At 36.6% G+C, this 24,744-nt stretch overlaps 1 protein-coding gene across 5 annotated transcripts in view; it reads right to left on the bottom strand.

Moving 5' to 3' along the window:
• Positions 1-7,879: 7,879 nt before the first annotated feature.
• The window catches only part of LOC117326983 (synaptotagmin-7-like), a 239,298-nt gene continuing 222,433 nt past the window's right edge, over positions 7,880-24,744 (bottom strand). Inside the window, exons 7-9 of one of the 5 annotated variants that reach the window (XR_004532555.1) lie at positions 8,509-13,315; positions 8,374-8,469; positions 7,880-8,331 (exon numbers count right to left, since the gene is read on the bottom strand). Coding sequence is in view for 1 of the 5 variants with exons in the window: in XM_033883786.1 (XP_033739677.1) it covers positions 13,011-13,315 (305 nt within the window). In the remaining 4 variants the exon portion in view is untranslated. Of the gene's footprint in view, positions 13,316-24,744 lie in introns of all 5 variants that reach the window. The other 4 variants (XR_004532554.1, XR_004532553.1, XR_004532552.1 and 1 more) reach the window with 4 other exon arrangements.

The raw sequence follows: 24,744 nt of genomic DNA, 5'->3' as shown, positions 1-24,744 counted from the left end.
TAAGCCAATCAACCGTTTTGAACAACTGGGCTCTGGTATTCAGCTTTTCTGAATGGATGGCAAGAACGGTTTACAATTTTGTAACGCTGTTTTCATTGTACACAAATACACAATATCATGTAGTCGGAATAAGTATGTGCATATTACGGTGAAGGTCTATGCTAGTTAGATAAAAAAAAAGAGTTCATATTAGATACAGTCTATTCTAGACGTCCATATTGTTCCAATTTTACATGTTTTACATACTATATGGGTTACTTCCCTTAGTCTAGTGCATTGCTTTATGTTTCATTGTTAGCGATGATCCATGCATGTCAGTTATACTTTGTGAAATCTAAAAAGTTTGGTTCAAATAAAAAATTGAATTATAAGAGAAAAAAACCGCACATAAGCCATAATCATTCTGCCAACAATTTTTGCCATCACTTTTTCTCCTCAGAAAGTATCTGACAAATCTTCCTCAAATTACACAGGAAGGTGACTGAAGATACCTTTGTGACCTACATATTGTAGCTGTAAACATCCATCAAATTTGATTTGATTCAGACATGAAGGGCGACGTGACATTATGGTAACCAATTTAGATTTCAGGATCAAAATTTGTTATCGCTATTCCTCAGAATGTAACAAACAGATCGTCCTCAAATAGTGGATTGACACGTAGTTCTTCATTTTGTTTGTTCTTTAAAAAAAAAAAAAAAGAGGAAAACAACAACCACAAAACGGTATCAGGCGGCCATTTTGGATTTAATGGTCGGGCTTTACGATGGCCATGCCTTGAAAATGGTTTCGCAGATCTTTCTCCAGTTTGTGAAAGATTATAAAAGCTGGCTCCTTCATCTTCAACATGTCAGATCTCGGCTATAGATTTATTCTGTAGAATCTTTAATATAATCTCTTCATTATAGCTCCTCCATATATTCGTGATCCTTCCCGAGACCCCTGGTGTCATTAACAAACGTCTGACGGTAAAACAGGCACTCAATAAAGACGATTCCACATTACTAAAAGAGAAAATAAAATCCGTCTTCATACAAGGCAAATAGAATCATCTATATTCAAGGGAAAATGATAGATTCAGTGACGTAACGGTGTGTTTTTATGACATTTGCTCGCCCTTGGTGTTCACGTTTAACAACAACGAAGTCGTAACTTCCGTTAGAGCCTCAACCGCACAGAAATATAATCATACAAATAATTGTAAATGGATTCTCTTATTCGACGGCTAATCATGTTTTATTCCAAACATACCTTTATAAGTCCTGCTTGACTTGGTCCCCCTTTTTGTCCCCACATATAGCAAGCATCCCAAGATCTCTGGTCTCCAGAACGAATTCATGTTAAAACTGATTGTAACATAGTTATATTGTGTGGTTGCATGCTTTCATAAACAATTACGTTGTTTTGTACTTAAGAAAAAAATGTATCCACTTACCAATAACTTTTCCACCATTGCAGCCAGTGCTTTTCGAGGAATATTTGTTGACTTTTCGGTGCAAATTGTCAAAGGAATCCTGACTCCCACAGTCCAGCCACCTTTGCTGGGAATGGAGGTGGCTACATTTTCAAGGTTTACTATATAAAGGATTGGATGTTGTCATCTTTTGTTTTAAAATGTTCCTACTTAAAAAAAAACAACAAAAAACAAAAAACAACAAAAAACAGCAAAACAGCAGGGTTTGTCAAGTTGCATTTTAGCATTTTTCTGTACATGTCAACTGCTGTAGTGGTTTCATGGTAAACTGGGGAAATGTTACATACAGATGTACATTATTCAGATGACCAATTACCAGAGTTTACCAGTTCACCGTGACACTGAGGGATGTTTTAATGGTACCGGTATATCATGAAACACTGAATGATCTTGTCAAGATTCCGACCCAGAACCGTTTAATTATTGACAAATACGTAAACCAATTTAGCCACATTATCTCCGGTGATCGCCTTGGTCAAGATTCGCTACAGTTGTGTGTTGTGATGTATCGCCCTGGTCAAGATTCGCTACAGTTGTGTGTTGATGTTGTGGTGTACCGCCTTGGTCAAGATTCGCTACAGTTGTGTGTTGTGATGTATCGCCCTGGTCAAGATTCGCTACAGTTGTGTGTTGATGCTGTGGTGTACCGCCTTGGTCAAGATTCGCTACAGTTGTGTGTTGATGTTGTGCGTATTGCCCTGGTCAAGATTCGTTACAGTTGTGTGTTGATGTTGTGGGGGTATCGCCCTGGTCAAGGTTCGCTACAGTTGTGTGTTGTGATGTATCGCCCTGGTCAAGATTCGTTACAGTTGTGTGTTGATGTTGTGGGGGTATCGCCTTGGTCAAGATTCGCTACAGTTGTGTGTTGTGATGTATCGCCCTGGTCAAGATTCGCTACAGTTGTGTGTTGATGCTGTGGTGTACCGCCTTGGTCAAGATTCGCTACAGTTGTGTGTTGATGTTGTGCGTATTGCCCTGGTCAAGATTCGTTACAGTTGTGTGTTGATGTTGTGGGGGTATCGCCCTGGTCAAGGTTCGCTACAGTTGTGTGTTGATGTTGTGGTAACGCCCTGGTCAAGATTCGCTACAGTTGTGTGTTGATGTTGTGGTAACGCCCTGGTCAAGATTCGCTACAGTTGTGTATTGATGTTGTGGTAACGCCGTGGTCAAGATTCACTACAGTTGTGTGTTGAAGTTGTGTATCGCCCTGGTCAAGATTCACTACAGTTGTGTGTTGATGTTGTGTATCGCCCTGGTCAAGATTCACTACAGTTGTGTGCTGATGTTATGGTTTATCACCCTGGTCAAGATTCACTACAGTTGTGTGTTGATGTTGTGTATCGCCCTGGTCAAGATTCGCTACAGCTGTGTGTTGATTTTGTAAGGTATCGCCCTGGTCAAAGTCCACATTTATGCTGTGGTGTAATGCCACCTATTTGTTGTCATAGGTATTTTTGTCTATACTACCTGTTTTCCTCTCTCTAGAAATGTGTGGCACCATCTGATCCTTACGGATACCAGCTTTGGTATTCGTGTATAACCCAGATCATTCAGGCCAGGGCCAAATCCAGAACAACAGACATTGGTAACATTGGCTAACATTGGTAATTTCCATATAGATATTTTTTCATTATTCTCACGGGGTACAAGATCCTCCAAAATCATAGACAATCAATAAAAAGGAAAAGGAAAAAAACAACATCTTATTGTTAATGGTTTGCTCAAGGGTGTGATTCAATGGATTGTAACAGTACAACTGTAAGGGATGTTTACGAGAATGTTATCAGGGTAAATCTAATTCCAGCCTACAAGTAAGGTCTTGTGTTTATACTAAGACTGTCAGAACAATAAAAATGTTACATATGTATAATTAAATTATGATTTCTCAACAGTGGCTTAATGCAATGGTAACCCTGGAGTGGCGATGGGGCTTTTTACTGTAAAGTACTGCAGAACTTTCTAGGAGTCAAGGATTTACAACCTATAGGAACCACGGAACCAAATGATTTCCCATAGACGATAATGCTAACGTTTACCAGTGTCCTGCTTAAATGGAGTTTTCAACACTGGTCCACTAGCCATAATTTTGAAGAATGTCATCTCGGAAAGCTGTAAATAGAATGATTAAAAATTCTACCAATTTCAACTTTTTTTTATATGGGGACACCATCTTGTATTGAATTCAGCACCAAAAATTCATATAAATTTTCAACAAAATACGCTCTTGATTAACTCCCCCTGACAAAAACAGGCTAGAATGAATACTTTGTTGCAATGTATTGCCCAGCCCACAAATAAAACTTTGGAAACTTCTCTCACCTAAATATCCAATCAGTAGGCCCCGATGCATTCACCTAAACCCACATTATATTTTTGATTTGGTTCTGTGGTTCCTATACGGATAATATCAGGACTAACGTTTCACATCACACATCAATATTAACTCAACGATGAAATTTCCCATTGAAATACTATACCCAGAAACCTAATATATACACATTTTTCTGTCATACCGCGTTGTCTCAAATTCATAAATACACAGAGATGGTATTTCGTTTCATTTATCGAGGATGTCCATATGTTTTAATATTTTTCTTTTTTTTTCTGCAACATTTGTTCACAGAAGTTTTCCCAAAACAGCTTTTACAATTTTAATTCTTAAATGTATATTTGGTGTTACGTGTTCATGACGCGCTGTTTGAAGTCGAGCTGGACATTGCCAGTTGCTGGTGATCAGGTTGTCCAGTTAGAAAGTTTGTCTAGAATTCTTATGAGTCCTACACTAGACTGTGTTACATACAGTGCAAATATTTCCATGGGGAAAATCTACTCAACAATTCCCTTCCTTTTTATTATTCGTATTGCTTATTCAAATGTATGTAGATATCATGCATGCATGTAGATTTCCTCTGAATGTGATTACATTCATTTTCCTATGTATGTCCACATTTTTTGTAATGTACTTTCAAATTAGCACTTCAGATTCGGCTCTATATTTGGAAATTAATTAAACGAACGCAATAAATAACAGTTCTGGGCCGCTAAGACAATTTTACTACATCGTAAAGTGATCAACACGGTTGCTTTATAAATAAATTGCGCCGAAAAGGAGTTTATTTGAAATAAGGGTTTGAAAATCGTAGATCTATGCAGGCCTATACCCAATGTAAATAGTCATTATTGCCAGGTTGTGTAGTCCGGGTTGGAAAGGCCATAAAAAACAATTGATTACGATATATATCTTACCTATGTCTTTATATACAATGTGGGTGGGTAATTGTGTAGAAATAGATATTTGTCAGAGAACGAGACACTAATTACAATATAATGAAACTGTTGTACTAACTCTGACAAAGCTACCAGGCCATGGTTTCATCAACGTTCCTTAACTGGAGGAAATCAATTAACTTGAAATCTTCCATGTGAAAGCATTTATTGAATTAAAGAGAAACGTTTAGTTCAGAACCCGTTTCCTTAAATTCTGTAATGCTTTTCTACGGCAAAATTTTAGTTGAGGAATATTAATGAAACTGTGGACTGATCGTATAATGCAATTGTATTGTCGCTGTGGGATTCGAATTCAACTTCGCTAATCATTTCGGCAATTGGTGAAAGTACTAGATGAAAAAATGTGAACCTGCTGGATGAAAAATCCATTTTTTTTATACCGTTAAACATTTTTAGTGTAAAGATCGTTATTTTTAAGAGGTTCTAACGCGAAAAATTGATATCGATTCTCTGAGCTCTTATTCTGTATCATCCTTTTCATTCGAGTTGGACAAACCCGTAATGCAGGGAATACTACTCCTCGGTTTATAATGCGTGTATTTTCTTATTGTTTAATTACGTTAAAGGAAAATGTCACGCATATGAGAAATCTGGCCCATATCAGCATTGCATTTTACATTCATTATCTATATAGCATCAGGTATCAGACTGTCAGCGATTGTGTTCCGCGTCACAGTTCTGGTCAGTCGTGTTTTCGTTCAGATGCATTGTTGATCTTGTTGCAATGAGCATTCGTGACCATTCATTCGCACAGACACACTTTTAGTTACCGTGTTTAGATTGAACAACTTGCTTGATATAGAGGATATCTAACAGTCTTCAGTTATACCAAATAAATTTCACAAGTGGAGCTAATATTTTAAATATCCCTTTTATAGAATGAATAATTTTCTATATTTCACTGGTAAAAAGTAATAGATACTTATATTATAATTGTACAGAAGAATCTTACAACTCGGAAATTACAGAGAAATATTTGTCGAAATATGAAGATTTAAAATTGGCCACGCTGTGTGACCATTTCCTTTTGTGTGACGTCATTGGTAATTCTCAAAAACCTACCTTGATTTCTACCTAGGCAGAGTAAGTATCTGTCATGTGGTTCAGATTGCAAGTCGCCAATATATTTCTTTCCTAGATACTCTGAACATATGCTACTCAGTACTTCATCTACATCCACGAGTAAATATCTGTTATGAGGTTTGGTTCTCAGGTCCCCAATATACTTCCATCCTAGATACTCCAGGAACACATGCTACTCAGTACTTTCTCAACAGCCTAGGATCGGCGAAGTCGGGATTCGCCAAGGTCGGGGACCTTGTCATTGGTTTAGGAATATTGTTGTCCATGAATCGCCGCATTCTTGTATCTGATCATTGAATGGGATAGCCACAATTTTTTTTCTTAAGTCATTAGTTTTAGATTCCTATATCTAGTCATCAGCTGGGGATCGACCCATACTCTCCAGGACTTGTACTACTGATGACTATTGTCTCAAGTTCAGCATGGCAACTTCTTATTGTTTTAAAATCTAATGTTTACTATTTAATATCTTGAAAATGCGAGCGTGGCTCCGTCACAGCTCGACTCGTCACGTCAGGTGTGAAAATAAAGAAACTGCAATATCCGTAACTTTGTATGAATGTATTCATCATGCGACATTTGGAATAACTGAAACATTCGAATTCGTCCAAGGTATGCCCTAGATGAAAACAATATGATACTCGGTAGAGTAAAGTCAAATAATTGTGAAAGTCTAGTAATGATGCAATCCCTGTAAGCCAAAATGTTTATCAATTTAGCCTTACAAGTTTTATCTCAATATGTTTTAAACTCTCTTTGTTATTTAGATGCAGAAAACTTTAAAATTTATACGAAACTACGAAAATTTAGACAATTGAAAAAATTGTTTTTACAGTAACAACCACGTGCACCTACCAACGCTTTCATTGACAACTTGGCAGTAACAACACAGACTGTGTTGGAAAGGAGGTGGGCCGTCAAAGATCTCGGAGAAATAACTCCATGGGCACGCATGAATTTTAATTCATCCAAGTCTAGAAGTCTCGAACTGTAAGCAGAGAGTTTGAAGGAGTGGTTTAAGATCGGCGGAAGCACACACGGAGGCACATCCAGATCCTTGGATTGTACCAACAAGCATTGACTGCGCAACTGGAAAGAAGCTGAGAATTTCAAAAGAGCCAACATTCCATCATCACTGTGATTGCTAGAACAGGAAGAAGTTGTAGATCGAAAGTAAGCGAGGTACAAGCAAAAGCAGAAGACTGGGTAACGAGGGCTTCTATCCATCAGATGATGAGTTTCCAAGAAGAGATGGCCTCAAAACCATTCCGTCTAGACACTGTAAAATGATCCCGCAGCTTCAAACAAGTAGTTACAGTCGAGCTGACAGTAACATGGGAAGACAGGATAGAGGAGGCAAACGAGTGGAAGAAGTTGGTAGAAGAATGTCAACAGCAGAGATAGTAGAGGGTAGTTGCCGGGGATTCCTTGGTCAGTCAGTCTGGTGAGCCTGACGACTGCTAGAAGTGGGAGGAGCAGACATGAGGAAATAGGTGGGGGCAACAAAAAAGGTCGACCTCTGTCCACCTGCTTGTTGCTTAAAACGGGACGAAAACTGTAGCAGTGACCAGACACAGTGCTAGACATAAGGTAGTTAAACATCACTGCCAGAAGTGATGCAACGGGATAAATGGAGATGTTACGGGAACATTCAACGCAGTAAGCTGTAAGAGTCGGCAGGTCACTGGTTAGGTCTGATCAACACAGAGGACGTCGTGGGAAAACACCGAAACGTCTGAAGGATGATCCACCTTATGGGACTGGCATCATTGGATGAATCCAGTGTATTTAAGGTATTGATAAATGATTTGCTATATATATTTCCAATGAATTAAGTACATCAGAACACCAAACTAACAAACTGGCTTAAGGTAAAGGAAATACAAGATATTAGCATTTGGCTACACATGAAAGGATGGACCATGTTTCCAGGGATTGTTTGTACACTGACACTGATCAGCGTTGTAAGTCACTATAACATCCAATGCAGATATATATATATATATATCACAAATAAACAATAACAGCATGGTGTACCATTAAGTATTTCTGAAATTCTTCAGAATTTTTATTTTCATTCCATGAAATTGTTTTGAACAAAATGTGGTTTATGATGTTGTCTACTCTATGAACAATAAATACACAGGGCTGTGGACAACTGGCACACCTGTTGTCCAGGCGATATCTGCATGGACAACTGGCACACCTGTTGTCCTGGTGATATCTTCATGGACAACTGACACACCTGTTGTCCACGTTATCTGCATCGACAACTGACACACCTGTTGTCCAGGTGATATCTGCATGGACAACTGATACACCTGTTGTCCAGGTGATATCTGTATGGACAACTGGCACACCTGTTGTCCAGGTGATATCTGCATGGACAACTGGCACATCTGTTGTCCAGGTGATATCTACATGGACAACTGATACAACTGTTGTCCAGGTGATATCTGCATGGACAACTGTTATCTAGGTGATATCTATTTGGGCATCGTCTGATACACCTATTGTCCAGGTGATACCTATCTGGGCATCATCTGACACACCTGTTGTCCAAGTGATATCTGCATGGACAACTGTTTTCCAGATGATATCTATCTGGACGTCGTCTGCCACACCTCTTGTTCAAGTGATACCTGCCTTGACGTCTGCCACACCTGTTGTCCAGTATTTGGTGTTATAATCTCCATACCTCCACGTCTAATTATGCATACATTTACACAAAAGTTGGTGGAAATGGATATTTTCATTTTTCTCTTCATATTTAGACACTGATACATAGGCATACTTTTACATACATATTACAGTACGGGTGATTACATAAGCACAGTCGCTCAAAGACCTGTTGTTACCATCCGGACATCACGTTAGTTGTACAGACCCTGCCAATAACTCGCTAACAGTAGATATAAGTAGAGTTAGAACCATTCATATCACCCTTCAGAGACGATAATATCTTAATTCATATATTCATTTGAGTCTAATAATAGAACAAGTTGAGCTTGCTGCAATGGCACTTGTTATGCTATATAGATATAATAAATATTTTCTTATGATATCTGTAGCCCCCTCCTGGCCATCCTGTTTAGAATTGTATATATCCCATTAGTAATGCTATGTAAACTGAATATTTTAATAAATTAATGAATTTATTTAATTTATTCTTTGATAAGATATTTCATATACAATATGTTTTTATATAAAGTATAGTAAATTTAGATTAACGATACCATCTAACACAGTAAGCAACAAGTCACAATATAGCTCTGGTTAGGGTTAGGTTTAACTCCAATCATACTAAAGTTTCGTAGTCAGTGACTGAGTACACATCGGTACCACTACATATACACGTGTATAAACGGACACAACACGTAATGCTAGAATGGTCAAAGATACAAGGATGAAATTCAAAAATAAAACTTCGGTCCTCTGAAAATATTCTACGGTAATATTGTCTGAAAATATCATATCTCTATTTCTGGAATTCTTGTTTAAGGAAACATGCCACATTGTACCCTATGAACAAGACAGACAAACACACAAGAAATGCAGATTTATATGTTATGTGGACACAATATGAGGACACACAACTTGTATTAACATCCCTTCACTGTCCACACACATATCGTGGACAAAATACAATGAGTGTATATTTCAACAACATTAAAATAAAAAATATCTCAAGAGTACAAAAGGAAATGGCAACAAATTTTGTCAACAGTAAACATAATATGTCTTCATTGGAAAACACAACAAGATAAAGAATAAAGTAAACATTATATGTAACAAGCTCTGTGATTGGATGAAAAAAATCAACCAATCAACAATACAATTGTATACAGTGTAGGGGAAAGCTTAACACAGATTAATAACAAGCTCAAACATTGGCTTAATTAAATTATTCAACACACTCGCTGATTGGCTATACAGTTTGTTCAGCTACCAATCAGGAGCTTTAAACAAAACTGTACTCTCATTACCATAAAAGGTCAGGAATATTTATCCTCCAAAAATAGTAAACAAAGAAACTTTCAGAAAAATCAACAAAGTAATAGTCAAACAAATAGTCAAAACAAATCATAATTAAGGGCCCTCCAATAATTGCCCATCAATTCTTAAAAGTCAACATGGCCATGATGATGTTCATGTCTGACGGACAACATATCAGTAATTAACACTGTACAATACAAGCAGTTCTGTGCTTATTTTTTAACACTACTAGATGTCTAAGTTTGCAGATTGATAAGTTTCATGTCGACTGAAGCTGGATTTTATAGAAAACCTTTTTGGAAATAATATATGATTGGAAAATGATGAACAAAGTTTATATAGATTTTTTTTTTATGATTTTGAAAATGTTTTCTTATCAGCGTTTTTCTCTGTTTTGTTTTTATGCAAGAATCAATAACTGCATTGACTTGTTAAACTCTCAGCAGTATAAAATGTTAATCAAAATATTTATTTTGAAAATTTATTTTGATGATGAAACCAACCTACATCACTTCGTATGATAATCATGATACTAATCAATAGGATTTTTACATTTCAGGCAAGATTGTCTTTATGTAAGGTACGTATCAGACTAATGTTTAACTTGGCACTGAATAAAATTTTCGAGGAAGTCATTTCTATACGCATCAAGGGCAACGACCTTCCATCTACAAAGGGACACAACTCTAGATTGTTCTTTGTAGATTTTAGGCCACTGTCTATATCAGATATTTGTAGCATTATTTCCTGGAGCACTAAGTCTAGACAAGGTTTGGATCACTATACATAGGTGTTTACGTGGTGTTTGGGTGATCTTATTTACTCAGACATGATGAAATACAACATTTTGTTTAGAAAATCTGTCTGGCATCGACATTGAGAAATTCATGCACCATCTATATATAACAAAACGGATGGTAAATGCTTAAGGAGATAAACACTTTAACGAAAATAGTTTATAAAATGTTTTTTTCCTATATGTATTTATATATGTATCTAAGAATCATTATTATATAATAATTAACTATTTTTATGATTAATTGTTATTAATATATATAAATACTGAATAAATAATTTAAATATTCATAGTTTTTTGGCAATAAAACAGCAACATCAACTCTTTTTGATTTAATGAAAAAACTGCAGAGGGCTTGTACAAGTTGTCCAGGTAGTCCTGTATACGCACTGACGGCATATTGGGAGGATGTAGCCAGTGACAGGCAGGCCCATTAGGAAAGATTCCCTGTCTAGACGCTCTCCCTCACACTTCCTGGTTGTCATCCTCAGCCGTCACACCTCTAACTTTGACACTGAAGACTTACAAATCTCTCCATTTTGTTATCATCTATATAGAACTTGATTGCTCTGGCCTTTCAACGACCCGAACTTTTTATAATTAGGGACAAGGAGTATCATAATCTACAAATATCACCTCTTATATTCCAAAGGTTCAAACAGATGTCAAATGTTTATAGGATTTGAGTTGAAGTTCATTGGATCCTTCGATATAAAGGCTGTTGTTGTATAAAACTTTGATTACAATTTCTTCCGATGAGCTGTTATGTACTCGATTGGTCAATACTTTGATCATGAAATTTATCCAGGATATTACATATGATTACAACATTGAATATTTACTGACATTGAGACATTTGTACACACAGTGTGTGATCTACAAACTTTTACAACAAGCACCTGTCAACACTGACCACTGTATATGGATCAACCAACCTGTCCGTAACTAAGACACTATCTAGATCTAATTAAGTTGTTGCAATAGACTTGTTTTCATATTCTAAATACACTGATTTGAGTGCTTTGTTGTTTCTGTGATGGTTGCAATTTCTGCCGAATGATTCTCTCAATTTACTAGACATACACTGTTCTTAGGCAACAGTTGCATGATGTATTGTTGCACAACATGATGTTTATTGCTCGGCAATCCTTACCATGTACACAACACGATATCATGGTTGCTAGGCAATCCTTACCATGTACATAACACGATATCATGGTTGCTAGTCAATCCTGACCATGTCTAGGACACAATGTGTTGTTGCTAGGCAATCCTTACTATGTGCACAACACGATGTCATAGTTGCTAGGCAATCCTTGCAATGTACACAAAACGATGTCATGGTTGCTAGGCAATCCTTACCACGTCCAGCACACGATGCCATGGTTGCTAGGCATTTCTGACCATGTCCAGAACACGATATGTCATTGCTAGGCAATCTTTACCATGTCCAGTACACAATGTGCTGTTGCTAGGCAATCTTTACCACGTCCACTACACCATGTGTGGTTGCTAGGCAATCTTCAACGTCCACTATACCATGTGTGGTTGCTAGGCAATCTTCAACGTCCACTATACCATGTGTGGTTGCTAGGCAATCTTTACCACGTCCAGTACACAATGTGTGGTTGCTAGGCAATATTTACCATGTCCAGTACACGATGTGTTGTTGCTAGGCAATCTTTGCCACGTCCAGGACATAATGTGCTGTTGCTAAGCAATCCTTACTATGTAACAACACAATGTATTGTTGCTAGGTAATGTTTATGCTGCTAAGCACATGATGTGTTGTTAACTGCACAAAGTTTCTGTCATCAGTGAGAGCATTGTCTCTCTGTCATGTTTTAAAAATGAAGAAACCTTCCAAGTTCTACGGTGAAAGAGAGGCCAACGTACCAAGGAAAGACATTTTCAGTTAGAAGGAAAATGTCACTGTTTATTTCCCAAGGGAGACAACCCCTTCAGGTTCTGTTGCAGGTAGAGTCTTCAAATCATGGATTCGATCTCTAGCTGGTTGCCAATGGCGGTAACACTGTTGCTATGGAGATGCGACTTTCACTTTATACATAGGTTTGCAATATGCTTTTCTTCACACCAAATTGCTTATATAGACTGGAAGTGTAGTCAGGTCCACAATATTTGCATTGATGCTAAGATAGCGGTTGCTATGTCGTCATAGTATCTGGATAGACATGCAACTGAGATCACTAGGTGCAGACATCGTCTGTTTGCCGACGTGCCCTTACCACCCTGACAGAATACCAGTGTCTACCGGACTTCCTGCTTCCTCCTAACCATCGTTTCACAAGGAACGCCGCTTTAAAAGCCCAATAATCCCCCGAATTCCGTAATCCATGCCACCGGTATCTATGACTAATCCTTCAGAAGATGCCACTGTGCCACTTGCTGTCGTGGCTTTGTGATCATATCGGTCCAATGTCTAGACTCTAAAGGCCCACTGCGGCTGCCTAGAAATATTTTACCAATCATTTCATTACGGCCAAGTTTGTCGAAGTCCATCACGGTCACTTCTATGCTTGCTTCGCGTATCTTTTCCCAGGGTATCTCGTAGATGAAGGATTCATTATACACAGGGTTCAAAGTCCGCATCTTTATAGATGTTTTCTTCTTTTCAACCTTTGTGCTACCGTACATCAGCCATAACTTCACATAGGGATCTGAAACACACAAATTCAACATAAGCGTCCAGAAACAAATATAATTCAACAGAAAATATTTATCGATCAATCGTCCAATTATCCAAAAAAAATCCATTCCTCATATCTTTGCATAAGTTACTAGTGAAATATACCCAGGACTGTTTTTATTGGCTGAGCCAGTCAGACATCAATTGTGATGTCATAATATGAACAATAACGTGTCATGATAAATTTTTGAGTGGTGAACCAAAATGGCTATCTCTGTTTGTCTTCAACATTCTGACCCTAAAACCTGTAATATGGAAGTTTTTGGATTATGTGATGAAAACTATCTAAAACTTGTTTTCATTTCATATGAATATATACTTTCTAAGGCTTGCAAAAATAAAAACTTTTACGAAACTTGTTTCATAAAATTCCATATGAAATGAAAACTCATTTAAGATTATATAATATATACAATATTGGTTTCTAAAATAGATAATACATTTTAAAAATACATCTTTTCTAACCTGTTATATTAACAGTTGTTCTCTGGATCCTGCTTTCTTGAAATTAATACTAGAACAATATATAGTCCAATCATACTGAAATCACAAGCAGTTTACAATTCCCTTTTGTATTTTTTTTTTTCCATACAAAAATACAAGAGAATAAAATGCTTCACTGGAATGGAGAATGCAAATTTATAAACCAATTAATTCAATTCGTTTTTATTTCTTTATTTTCTGAAAGTGAAAGTCTGGGGCAGATTTGCCTGTGAGAGCTGAACTGAGTTGTAATGCAGCAGATACAAACTGACACTAATTACTGTAAATCACTTAATTTTTGCGAATACTGTATTTCGCAAAATTTGATCCCAGAAATTACTAACTAATGAGTCATTGGACTCTGTAAGAATCCATTATTGATATTCTTTAGCTTGGTCACCATCCACAGGTATCACTTTCGTACAAATAATCGTAAACGATTTGAATTTGCAATTGACCCTCCTGGCATATAAACGCGAAAATAAAAAACACACTAAATGTAAGTGATTTACAGTATGTCATCTCCTGGTGAGACTTCAACATATTAACTCTGGGTATAGTTTTAAACGGAGGTGAAATAAATCCTGATTTCTGTTAAAATATACCATGTATATATTCAGTGAAGAGAGATCTTGTGATAATAGACTGATTGGGTTGTTTTAACTCCCGTAGAAACCATCCTAGGTTTGGAATTTAATGAAAAAAATGTTTAAGTGTGAAAAAGCTGTTTGTTCCTGTACTAACAGAAACACTTATACAACTTAAACATTAATTTTCGTTCTTGTCGCAGATTTTTTCATCAACTCCCTGAAGACTAATGCACACAGCTTTGATGCCATTTCCAGCTCTGTACAAATTCCCTGACACAGTCTAAAAAATGGCAATCTACTGCTAGACATCAGATTAACGTTCATTGATGAACGAGATTGCTGTAGTTCAAATAGAATGGTATATCTCTACTTGTCCTGAAACCCACTAATATCAAATAGAGCTACTGCTGTTAAACTAGTGAGGTAGCCACCAGCTACTACCATTAGACCCTGCCTCAATATGACCCCGGCAATAAACCCAGCAAACAAAATGCTGATGGATGGTAACTTTCATGTCATGGTTTTGTGAATTACAATACCCTTAAGCTTCAGAAATATAAATAACTCACCTATTGTAAATTTCGCAATAATATGGAAATGAAAATGCTATCCAATTTAGACATCTTACACCTAACAGACCAAAGAAACAGTCCAGGGCCTAGTTGTTCAAAAGGTGATTAGCTTAATTGATCACTAGATTAATGAAAAATCTCATTTATCCTTTACTTTGAAACCTGTGTATGTACTGTGTATTCCTAATATACATGAGGTAGGAATTGTAAAAAAAAAAAAAAAAAAAAATCTGAGGAGTGTTATATTAATCAATTTTTAGTTTCATAAAATTTCGTCAAGTTAGTTTTACCAGAAATGATTTTAACAGGATTTTAACAGGATTTTAACAATGTTGTTTAACTGTAATTAGCCTAATCACCTTTTGAACAACTGGGCCCAGATTTTATTCTGCAGCTGTGCAGTAATATTACATATATGCATATATATACACAAAAGGTGACGTCAAATGCATTAAGCAGTTAACTGATCCAGCTCATTCAAATGAATGCTAAAGAATTTTGGTAATCTGCCAATTTTTGAATAATTTAAGCTAATGGAAGTTTTATCAACACATAGGGGACAATTCATGCATGGAGATATTTTGAGCTCATACATGTTGAGACTAAATCTCCTCAAGAGATTAACTATAGGTTCCTAAAGTTCGATCACACAAAGCCTACATCTTTGTCAGATCGTCATTGTTGTCTTTACACTATCCGTGTAAGGAATCTGACAATACCAGGTCCTGGACGTGTCATTGTTTGAAACTTACAACACCTTCAGGTCAAAGACATATTAACTGCAGCACCTCAAAGGCCCTACCAACAATGTAAACAGTCATTTGTATATCGTTTATACTCCGATCACGTAAGCTGACCTCTGTATGACTTCATACATGCAAGGGGGTATATATCTATCTGTCCCCACAGTACCTAGGTGATGAACCCCGATCGTAATTACTAGTTCAAATGAGACGGTGTATTTGGACAGTTGATGGAAGGATGTGCTGACTGCAGGCGTAGTTTGGGATGCGACACAGATCGCCAAATGGCTATTCATGCAGAGCTGTGTACCGTTGATCATTAGAGCATTGGTGTTCACAGAATCAATATTGTCACCTTCAAGGTCACAGCCTCTTCAATTACATGGTCACGACACCTTACTATGACAATGATAAATACTGGCAATACCGTACAGAAACAAAACTTCATTATGGGGATTTCATGAGAACATAAATCGGGATATATAGACTTTCTGGTTGGATAATATATGGACGGACGAAGATAAGGCCACAGTCAGTTTCACAGAGGCAGCAACTAAAGCCGCGGTCATGACGCAGGGTAAACGAAAGACACCGATATCATCATCCAAGTACACAGCCACAGATTACAGACCCTAATGCCCCTGTGAAGTGGGGAATACAATTTCTGACAAGTTATTTACCATTGGTATAGACTGTCTAAGGAACCTCCGCGAAATAAATGGAAGAAATAGGATTACTCAGCCACAGCGATGTCACATGGAGACCTCTCAGATAATTGTTAATTTAAACATAGCATACCAGATTGGGGACGAGACATGGCGCAAAAAGGCGAAGCCATAAAATGGGCGCTTGTCAAGAGCCTAAGTGACCAGGAAAGCCGTTGATTTCAACAATGGGTCAACCGTCTAAATAAGCCTTCAGATCTAGTCGTGTGATACCAATTCCAGCAGACCACCAGGACTAGATACGTACTGTATACATGTATTAGGGTAAATCCATTATATTTTCTGGACAATGTCCAGTCTATTGACCAATTTGATGTGTATGGTTAGTGTTCCAAGTCAGTCCATGGGCCTCAGGTCTCCAATGTGATAATCTACGAGTTATTATATACCCTAATGTAGAACCGAGAGTTTTTATAAACCCTGTCATGCTCTTGTCATACATCACAAGCGGCCTATACACAGATATAGAATTATTACCCTTACCATGTATCTTACTGCAGAGAAAGATCTCTGTAAGACTTCCTGAAAGATAGCAATAATAAATTTCATTTGTCTAAATTCAAGAAAGCATGAGTCAATATGTGTTTTCTGCTTGGTCTCAAAATTAAACAGGCACAATTGGGAACCAATGGAAAGCTATACATGAAATTTGGGAAAGATCAATTTCTTCCTTCCTGAGAAAAAGTGATAGACTTTCAAAATTCAGTGGGGGCAGCAGGTACAATTCTCACGCCCTACCTACAGAGCGGCGAATCAGAAGGCACAATCTCAAAACAGTCTTTCCTATATCCCACTGGCCTATGAACACCAAATGCAGTTGTTGTTTTTTTTATCCCAGTTTCATTGTTTCTGAGAATAATGCCACTTCAAATATTAACAGCCATCTTAGGTAGAATCACCATTTAAAATTGGTTATGAAGTTAAACTGTGTTTAGAGTGATGGCCCACAACTTTGATGTAGACAATCTATTTGTCTCTGAATTCTAAAAGATATTTTTATCTAAGACAACCAATGATATTCTGTATTTCGTCCAAATTGGCTTCAGAGTACGTGTTTTTCTCAGTGACGCAAATGGAATATTAATAGCTGTTTCAAGAATGGAGAATAATGCACTAGAGATTCCATGCATGAGTTTTACAAAACAGAAAATGCATGAATGTTTCTCAGAACTATGACGATCATTGGTGGCCATACTCTACAATAAAATATCTGACAGACGTAATAAATCTTACAGGCGAGCGATAAATAATGTAGGATTCGCTTTCCTACTTGTGAATAACGTAACCAGTCAGCTTATAGCATGCAGCGACCTTTCAGCTTGTTACCACTAGATACAGGATAATCAGTGACCTTTCTAATGATTCATGGGTCATGTTCTCATTGACCTAGATCGGGAAGGTGACCGATATAGTCATCGGATCCGGTCCTTCCTCAGATATACAGGGTATCTCGGTTTCTATGGTTTCGCTTGAGGACATCATGACCGCTATCAAGAAACCTACATTTGATTTAAGAGATGTATCTAATCTTCCTCTGACACAAGTCATAAGTTTGAATGTCTGGCGTAGGATATCGCAATCTTAAAGCTTATTCGATAAGTCTTCCATAGATTTATGATTATGAACGATTTTCTTACTTTTTTTTTACAAGATAATTTTTAACATTAAACATGATCGTATCCAAAACATAAATACAATTTTTTATTGATGGAAATTAACAAACCACATTTCTGCTGGGAAAACTTGGATATAATGTTCTGCACTTCCTTATTGCTGTTAAAGCTTCCTAATTGACGAAGCAATATTGCGAGAAGACCTGCATGCTTGCTGGCTATAATCGTAGTGACTTACATGTCTGAAAACAGACGTTGACAGAAATACGACTGCGGGTGTAACAAATAATGGCCAGCAAGCTTGTGATTACATACATCAGCGCAATAACTTTAGTTTACTGCATGCAACATTATGGCACCTTAACTGCTTAATTCATAGACTTTATGCCACGAAATGTTCGGGGAACATCACAAACCGGAATTAATTTTTGTAAAGACTAAAGAGCTATTCGGCGTGATCCTTTCCCGCTTCGCTTTTACGGTTAGAATTCATCATTATCTAGAAATATTCCAGTGCTTGAACAACAGGTCTCTTTCTGCATGAATAAAAACTATTTTGCTGAAGTGTTTAGCGTTTGCATATCTTGTTACAAATGAGCCAGCTACATCCTCCGTGTTGTAACTGATTCAGCGTAACACAATAATCCACTCCAATGACCCTATACTGCCATAACAGCTGTGTCAGGTTTTTAACAATTGCACCAATATGTAGGTCTACATATATATATAAGGGCAAATATAATTCTTGCTTATACACATGCATTACATGTATATGATGCTGTCTCAAAATTATCCATATACATGTATGGACATATATTATAGGGTTCATCCACTTTGGGATTTCCACTTGTGATCCCAAGCATTACTGGCTTGTCCAAGAAAGATAATTTAAAACCCCTAGCATCACTGCCAAGTCCTAGAAGGAGAAAACAGCTGTATGATGTCCCTAGCATCAATTAGCAAGTTCTTGTAGAAGGAAACAGCTGTATGATGTCCCTAGCATCAATGATAAGTCCTAGAAGGACAAAACAGCTGTATGATGTCCCTAGCATCAATGATAAGTCCTAGAAGGACGAAACAGCTGTATGATGTCCCTAGCGTTACTGACAAGTCCTAGAAGGACGAAACAGCTGTACGATGTCCCTAGGATCACTGACAAGTCCTAGAAGGACGAAACAGCTGTATGATGTCCCTAGCATCACTGCCAAGTTCAAGTAGGACAAAACAGCTTTATGATATTCTTAGCAGCATTGACAAGTCCTAGAAGGACAAATGAGCAGTATAATTGCAGTTTATATGCTTTTCAGTAAATATCTATCATTAAATTCAAAAATTCAAATTCAAAAATAAAGGGGCTATTCACTTAGTTTGTAGATTGTGCAATTTTCCTTTTTTTTCATATACATAGATAAATATTTGTATCTTTAACATCAAGATGGCCAAGATTTCTTAAAATTCTTCAGTCGTAAAATATTAAACTTGTAAGCTTAAGCATGCACAGTCGAGCTGTCGATGCCTTTAGTTAGTAGACCTCGGCTGACTCGGCTAATGGGGAGAATTCTTTTGCTCCATTTACTAATATGGAGATATGACGCCTAAGACTACTTGTGACAGTGTTGATGACACAAATGGGGTATGCATGTTGAAGCCCTAAGTTGAGGGAAGGCCAGATCATGGAACACTGCAAATCCTGATTAGGACGATTAGGACGATTAGGACGATTAGGCGAGGAACTATATGGCACTTTGATTACATGTAGACTTCTACGAGCAGCCATTTTTTATCCATACATCATTACCAGACTTTTGTGAACGCTGACATATTCTATACGAGTCATCAACAACTTTCAGGTCAGGATTCATGATACATTATTTATTAAATGTTTCCGTATATCCGGCAACAAAAGGCGGCGGAGATGTAACCAGAACTCGTCTGAATGTAATACTTACCACTTCTGTCAAAAAGAAATAGTGGCTTTTAGGTCTGTAGGTCACCACAGAATTACTTTTTGGTAGAATTCATGGTCAGAATAAATGCAAACTGACTTCCCCATACCCTTGAATTTAACTGTTTTCTGTGAGAAAAATCTAGTAAACCTTCAATTTCATTGTTTGGAAGATTGGGCAATGGAGCTAATTTTGACTCAATTAGCGGACCTTATAGAATTTTTTCTGGTAAATTGATCAATGAACATCAAATGTTATGGACGAGGCAACCCCTCTGTCACAAAGTTACAGTAATTCAATCAGGACATCCATAATTAGATTTACACGACTGAATCCTTCATATTCCTGTACAGAAGTAGCAGCGAGTACAGTACATCTTAAAATTTTGTATGAAGAAAAAAAATCTAGTCTATTTTTTTTTTCTTTCGGCTAAAAACAATATGCATAGGCCTCGCACATGCCATTTAAAAAAAAATTAACGTAATAACACAGCATTTCGGACTATATTTTATTCTAATGTCATTTAATTAATATATGAAATGATTGAATGTAGTATATAAAACCAAAATAATAATGGCTTATGCATTTTAAGGCAATATGATTTTGAATATGGAGTTGGTATAGGATTTAAAACTTCAAAAACTCTTCATATCAGAAGTGATTGGTTTTGGGTACTGATCCGATTTGGATATTAAGTTTTACAGTGGCCTTCAATGTGACTTGTATTTTATCACTAAAATGACATTTTATATATAATTATTTATTCGGTGTCCAATTTTGCGATGAAGAAGTAAGCAAAAGCATTTCCTGGAGATAAGCATTACCCAAGGTAATGTCATTAAAACATGATATTTGGGTTACATCTATAGCACTATTTTAAAATTCAGAATAATCACAAGTTTGTAGATCTTACATGAACTCCTTCCTATTTTGGAGGGAGACCCTAATTTTCGACATAAATTATCAGTAAAACTTTTCTTGTAGTTCATAATTTTAAAATTTCAATTTGTCTACCTTACAGAAAGAATATATACTGTATTCTTAAGGTAAATAGGTAAAAAAAAAAATCTGTAGTTCATAATTTTAAAATTTCAATTTGTCTACCTTACAGAAAGAATATATACTGTATTCTTAAGGTAAATAAGTAAAAAAAAAATCTGTAGTTCATAATTTTAAAATTTCAATTTGTCTACCTTACAGAAAGAATATATACTGTATTCTTAAGGTAAATAGGTAAAAAAAAAATCTGTAGTTCATAATTTTAAAATTTCAATTTGTCTACCTTACAGAAAGAATATATACTGTATTCTTAAGGTAAATAAGTAAAAAAAAAATCTGTAGTTCATAATTTTAAAATTTCAATTTGTCTACCTTACAGAAAGAATATATATTGTATTCTTAAGGTAAATAAGTAAAAAAATAATCTATCAGTCTATAAATACAGTTATGAGGATTGTAAGTTTGAATACATACAATCTCTCGATGGACTTTAGGATTTCAAAATGTTGGTGAGTATTGAAATTTTGTGGAACAACATTATCTAACAGCAGGTTTGAAACGTCAGCTGTCATATATAAGTACATGTATACCAGTCTGACCAACAGGACAATATTTTTGATCACTAATTTTGTTTACTTAATACTCATAAAATTAAAGTCAAACTTTACTTAATACTCATAAAATTAAAGTCAAACATGAAAGTTATATCATTATCTATCAACAAAATAAAAATCATGAAAGCCAAATAAAAAAAAAACTCGAAAATGTCTGAAAGACATAAATGCCTCCAATGCCACTTGACTCACAGTGTGGGGAGGATGGCATCAGCAGTTCCTGAGATTAGCTAGGTACATTGCATCGGGACAGGACGGGACATGACGGGACAGGATATGGACGGGATAGGGACGGGATAGGACGGGACGGACATGGGCAACACTACATGCCCTCCCATTTCATGGCGGGGTCATAATGAAAGACTGTCTCTCTCTGTGATAATGATGTCAAAAAAGATTTCAAGCAGGCTGAATACAGCTATAAAAGATTGATATTTTAATAATTGGTTGTAAATAACATCTCAATTACCTTGGTTTTTATTTATTTATTTGTTTATTTTTATACATAATCAAGCTTTGAATTCTTAATTGGCCTGATAGGCTATATGTTTCCCGACAAATTGAATCAGAATTCCTGATAATACTGAAAAAAATTTAACCTGCGGTGATCTGAAATTAGAAATCGCCGCTGCCTCTAGTTATCCCTAGTTGCGGTCACGTCAAGAGTCCAATAATTGCTTACCTGATCATAATTAACATCTAAATGAGAAGTCTGATATCATTTGATAGGTTAGCTGTGATTGTGGAATGGTAAAAACCGCGGAATTCCCTAGAGAACTGTCTCTTTACATACACAGCTTAGATCTACAAAGCAAACAATGTACTGTTTATAAAAATATCAATTTACGAGCTGGGTACATATTAATCCCCGATAAGAATGCTAATTTGATATCGGCTAATGGCTCGGAAACTCTCCTATATTTCTACAATATCACCAGGATTATTAAAAATTAAGCGATAATTTAGAAAGCCCAGCTGGAGTTCCAAACGTTCTAATATGAAGTTCATGCAGTGCATATCCGTCGTGATGCTGAAGGGGATGTTGGCAGATACATGTTTAGTATGTAGATATGGGCTTCCCTTTATTATATAGGAGAACATTAGAATCAAAACACAGGGCTAATCAATACATTTGGTGAAGTGTAATGATAAATTAATGATGCCGAACAGGACGGAGGAGATTTCGGGCCTAACGCGGAATCAATCGCCAGTCCAATCGGGAGAATCAATGTCGGCATTAGGGCTGATGATTAGATATGCAGAAACAACCTGAGACTCCCGCGAGGCTTTTAAATCGTACACATACTTCCTGTGAAAGATAACAAAGACAAACGTAATTACATCATGTACTTATAACGATGTTTGTTTACAGGTGGGTTTGTACTGGTGGAAGGCCTAAGGGAGACAATGCAGCACTCAAGTCCAATGTTACGTTATATAAACAAATTTATCCAAACAAATAAGCCACTGCCTACAAATAAGCTTTCAGTTTTCATTTTTGCTGAATCAGTGGTCCAAACAAAAGCTGCCGCTAAACTTTAGTACCTAATTTTTACTCTATGAGACTTAAATTATTTGAGGATAAATACTGTATTAAACTTTCACACTTTTGAAAATCAGGGAGGGGGCTTTTTTGAGGATAAATATGGTATTTAGCTTTTAATATAGGGGAAGCAGCTTTTTTGAGGATAAATGGTACTAAATTTTCACACCAGGGGAGGATTATTATTTGGAGATTAATATGTTACAAAACTTTTATGCTAGGGGAGGAGGCTTGGGCTTATTTAAGGATAAATATGGTATTAAACTTTTATACTAGTGGAGGCCCACGGGGCTTATATGAGGATAAATACAGTACTAATTTTTTACACTAGTGGAGGGAGTTATTTGAGGATAAATATGGTACTGATTTTTTACACTAGTGGAAGGGGCTTATTTGAGGATAAAAACAGTACTAAATTTTTACACTTAGGTAGGGGGCTTATCTGAGGATACTATATATGGTACTAAATTTTTACACTAGTGGAGGGGGCTTATTTGAGAATAAATACAGTACTAATTTTGTACACTAGTGAAGGGGGCTTATTTGAGGATAAAATCAGAACAAATTTTGTACACTAGTGGAGGGGGCTTATTTGAGGATAAATACAGTACTAACTTTTTACACTAGTGGAGGGGGGCTTATTTGAGGATGAATACAGTACTAATTTTGTACACTAGTGGAGGGGGCTTATTTGAGGATAAATACGGTACTAATTTTGTACACTAGTGGAGGGGGCTTATTTGAGAATAAATACAGTACTAATGTTTTTACACTAGTGGAGGGGGGCTTATTTGAGGATGAATACAGTACTAGCTTTTTACACTAATGGACAGGGCTTATTTGAGGATAAATACGGTACTAAATTTTTAAACTAGAGGAGGGGGAGGCTTACCTGAGGATGAATATAATACTAAACTTTTATTTGAGGATAAATATGATTTTTTTTATTTCTGACTTATGCAATCTGAAGACAAGCCATTATCAGTGACACAAAAACTCGGTCCACTCGCACTAAGAATATGTATTTAATATTTATAGTCAAAATACAGTAACTATGAATTCTGTATAACACTTGACCAGACATTGTGTAATCATTGTGTATGGTAAGTGATATTAGCAGTGTGTGATTAGGTGATACTCCTTATCTAAAGCACTGACAATGCAAATATACTTTGCTGTTATCCCTGCACTGTCAATAAAAGTCAGAAAAGTAAACAAATACTTCAAAGTTTCCAATTCCAACAGCAATGGCCAATGGGCAGTACCCGAACTAGGGAAATACTTCTCAGTATTAGTTGTCATATTATAATTAAAGACTTTGAAATCATTCCAAAGTCACCTAAAGTTAAAACCAGAGGCCCCCAGGGAGCCAGCCCCATCATTTGTACAATTCTGAGTCCCCTACCAATAGGGATGCTTCTGACCAAATTTGGTCAAATTCTGATGTGTGGTTATGAAGAAGAAGTCAATTGTTGACGGACGGACGAACGGCCGGACGAACGGACGGACGACGGACGCAACGGTATGGCATAAGCTCACCTTGGTCCTTCGGACCAGGTGAGCTAAAAAGCA

The sequence above is a fragment of the Pecten maximus genome, chromosome 5 (assembly GCF_902652985.1).
Source record: "Pecten maximus chromosome 5, xPecMax1.1, whole genome shotgun sequence".
NCBI lineage: Eukaryota > Metazoa > Mollusca > Bivalvia > Pectinida > Pectinidae > Pecten > Pecten maximus.
Note: the sequence above shows the minus strand (reverse complement) of the source record. Positions and strands in the feature narration are given on the sequence as shown.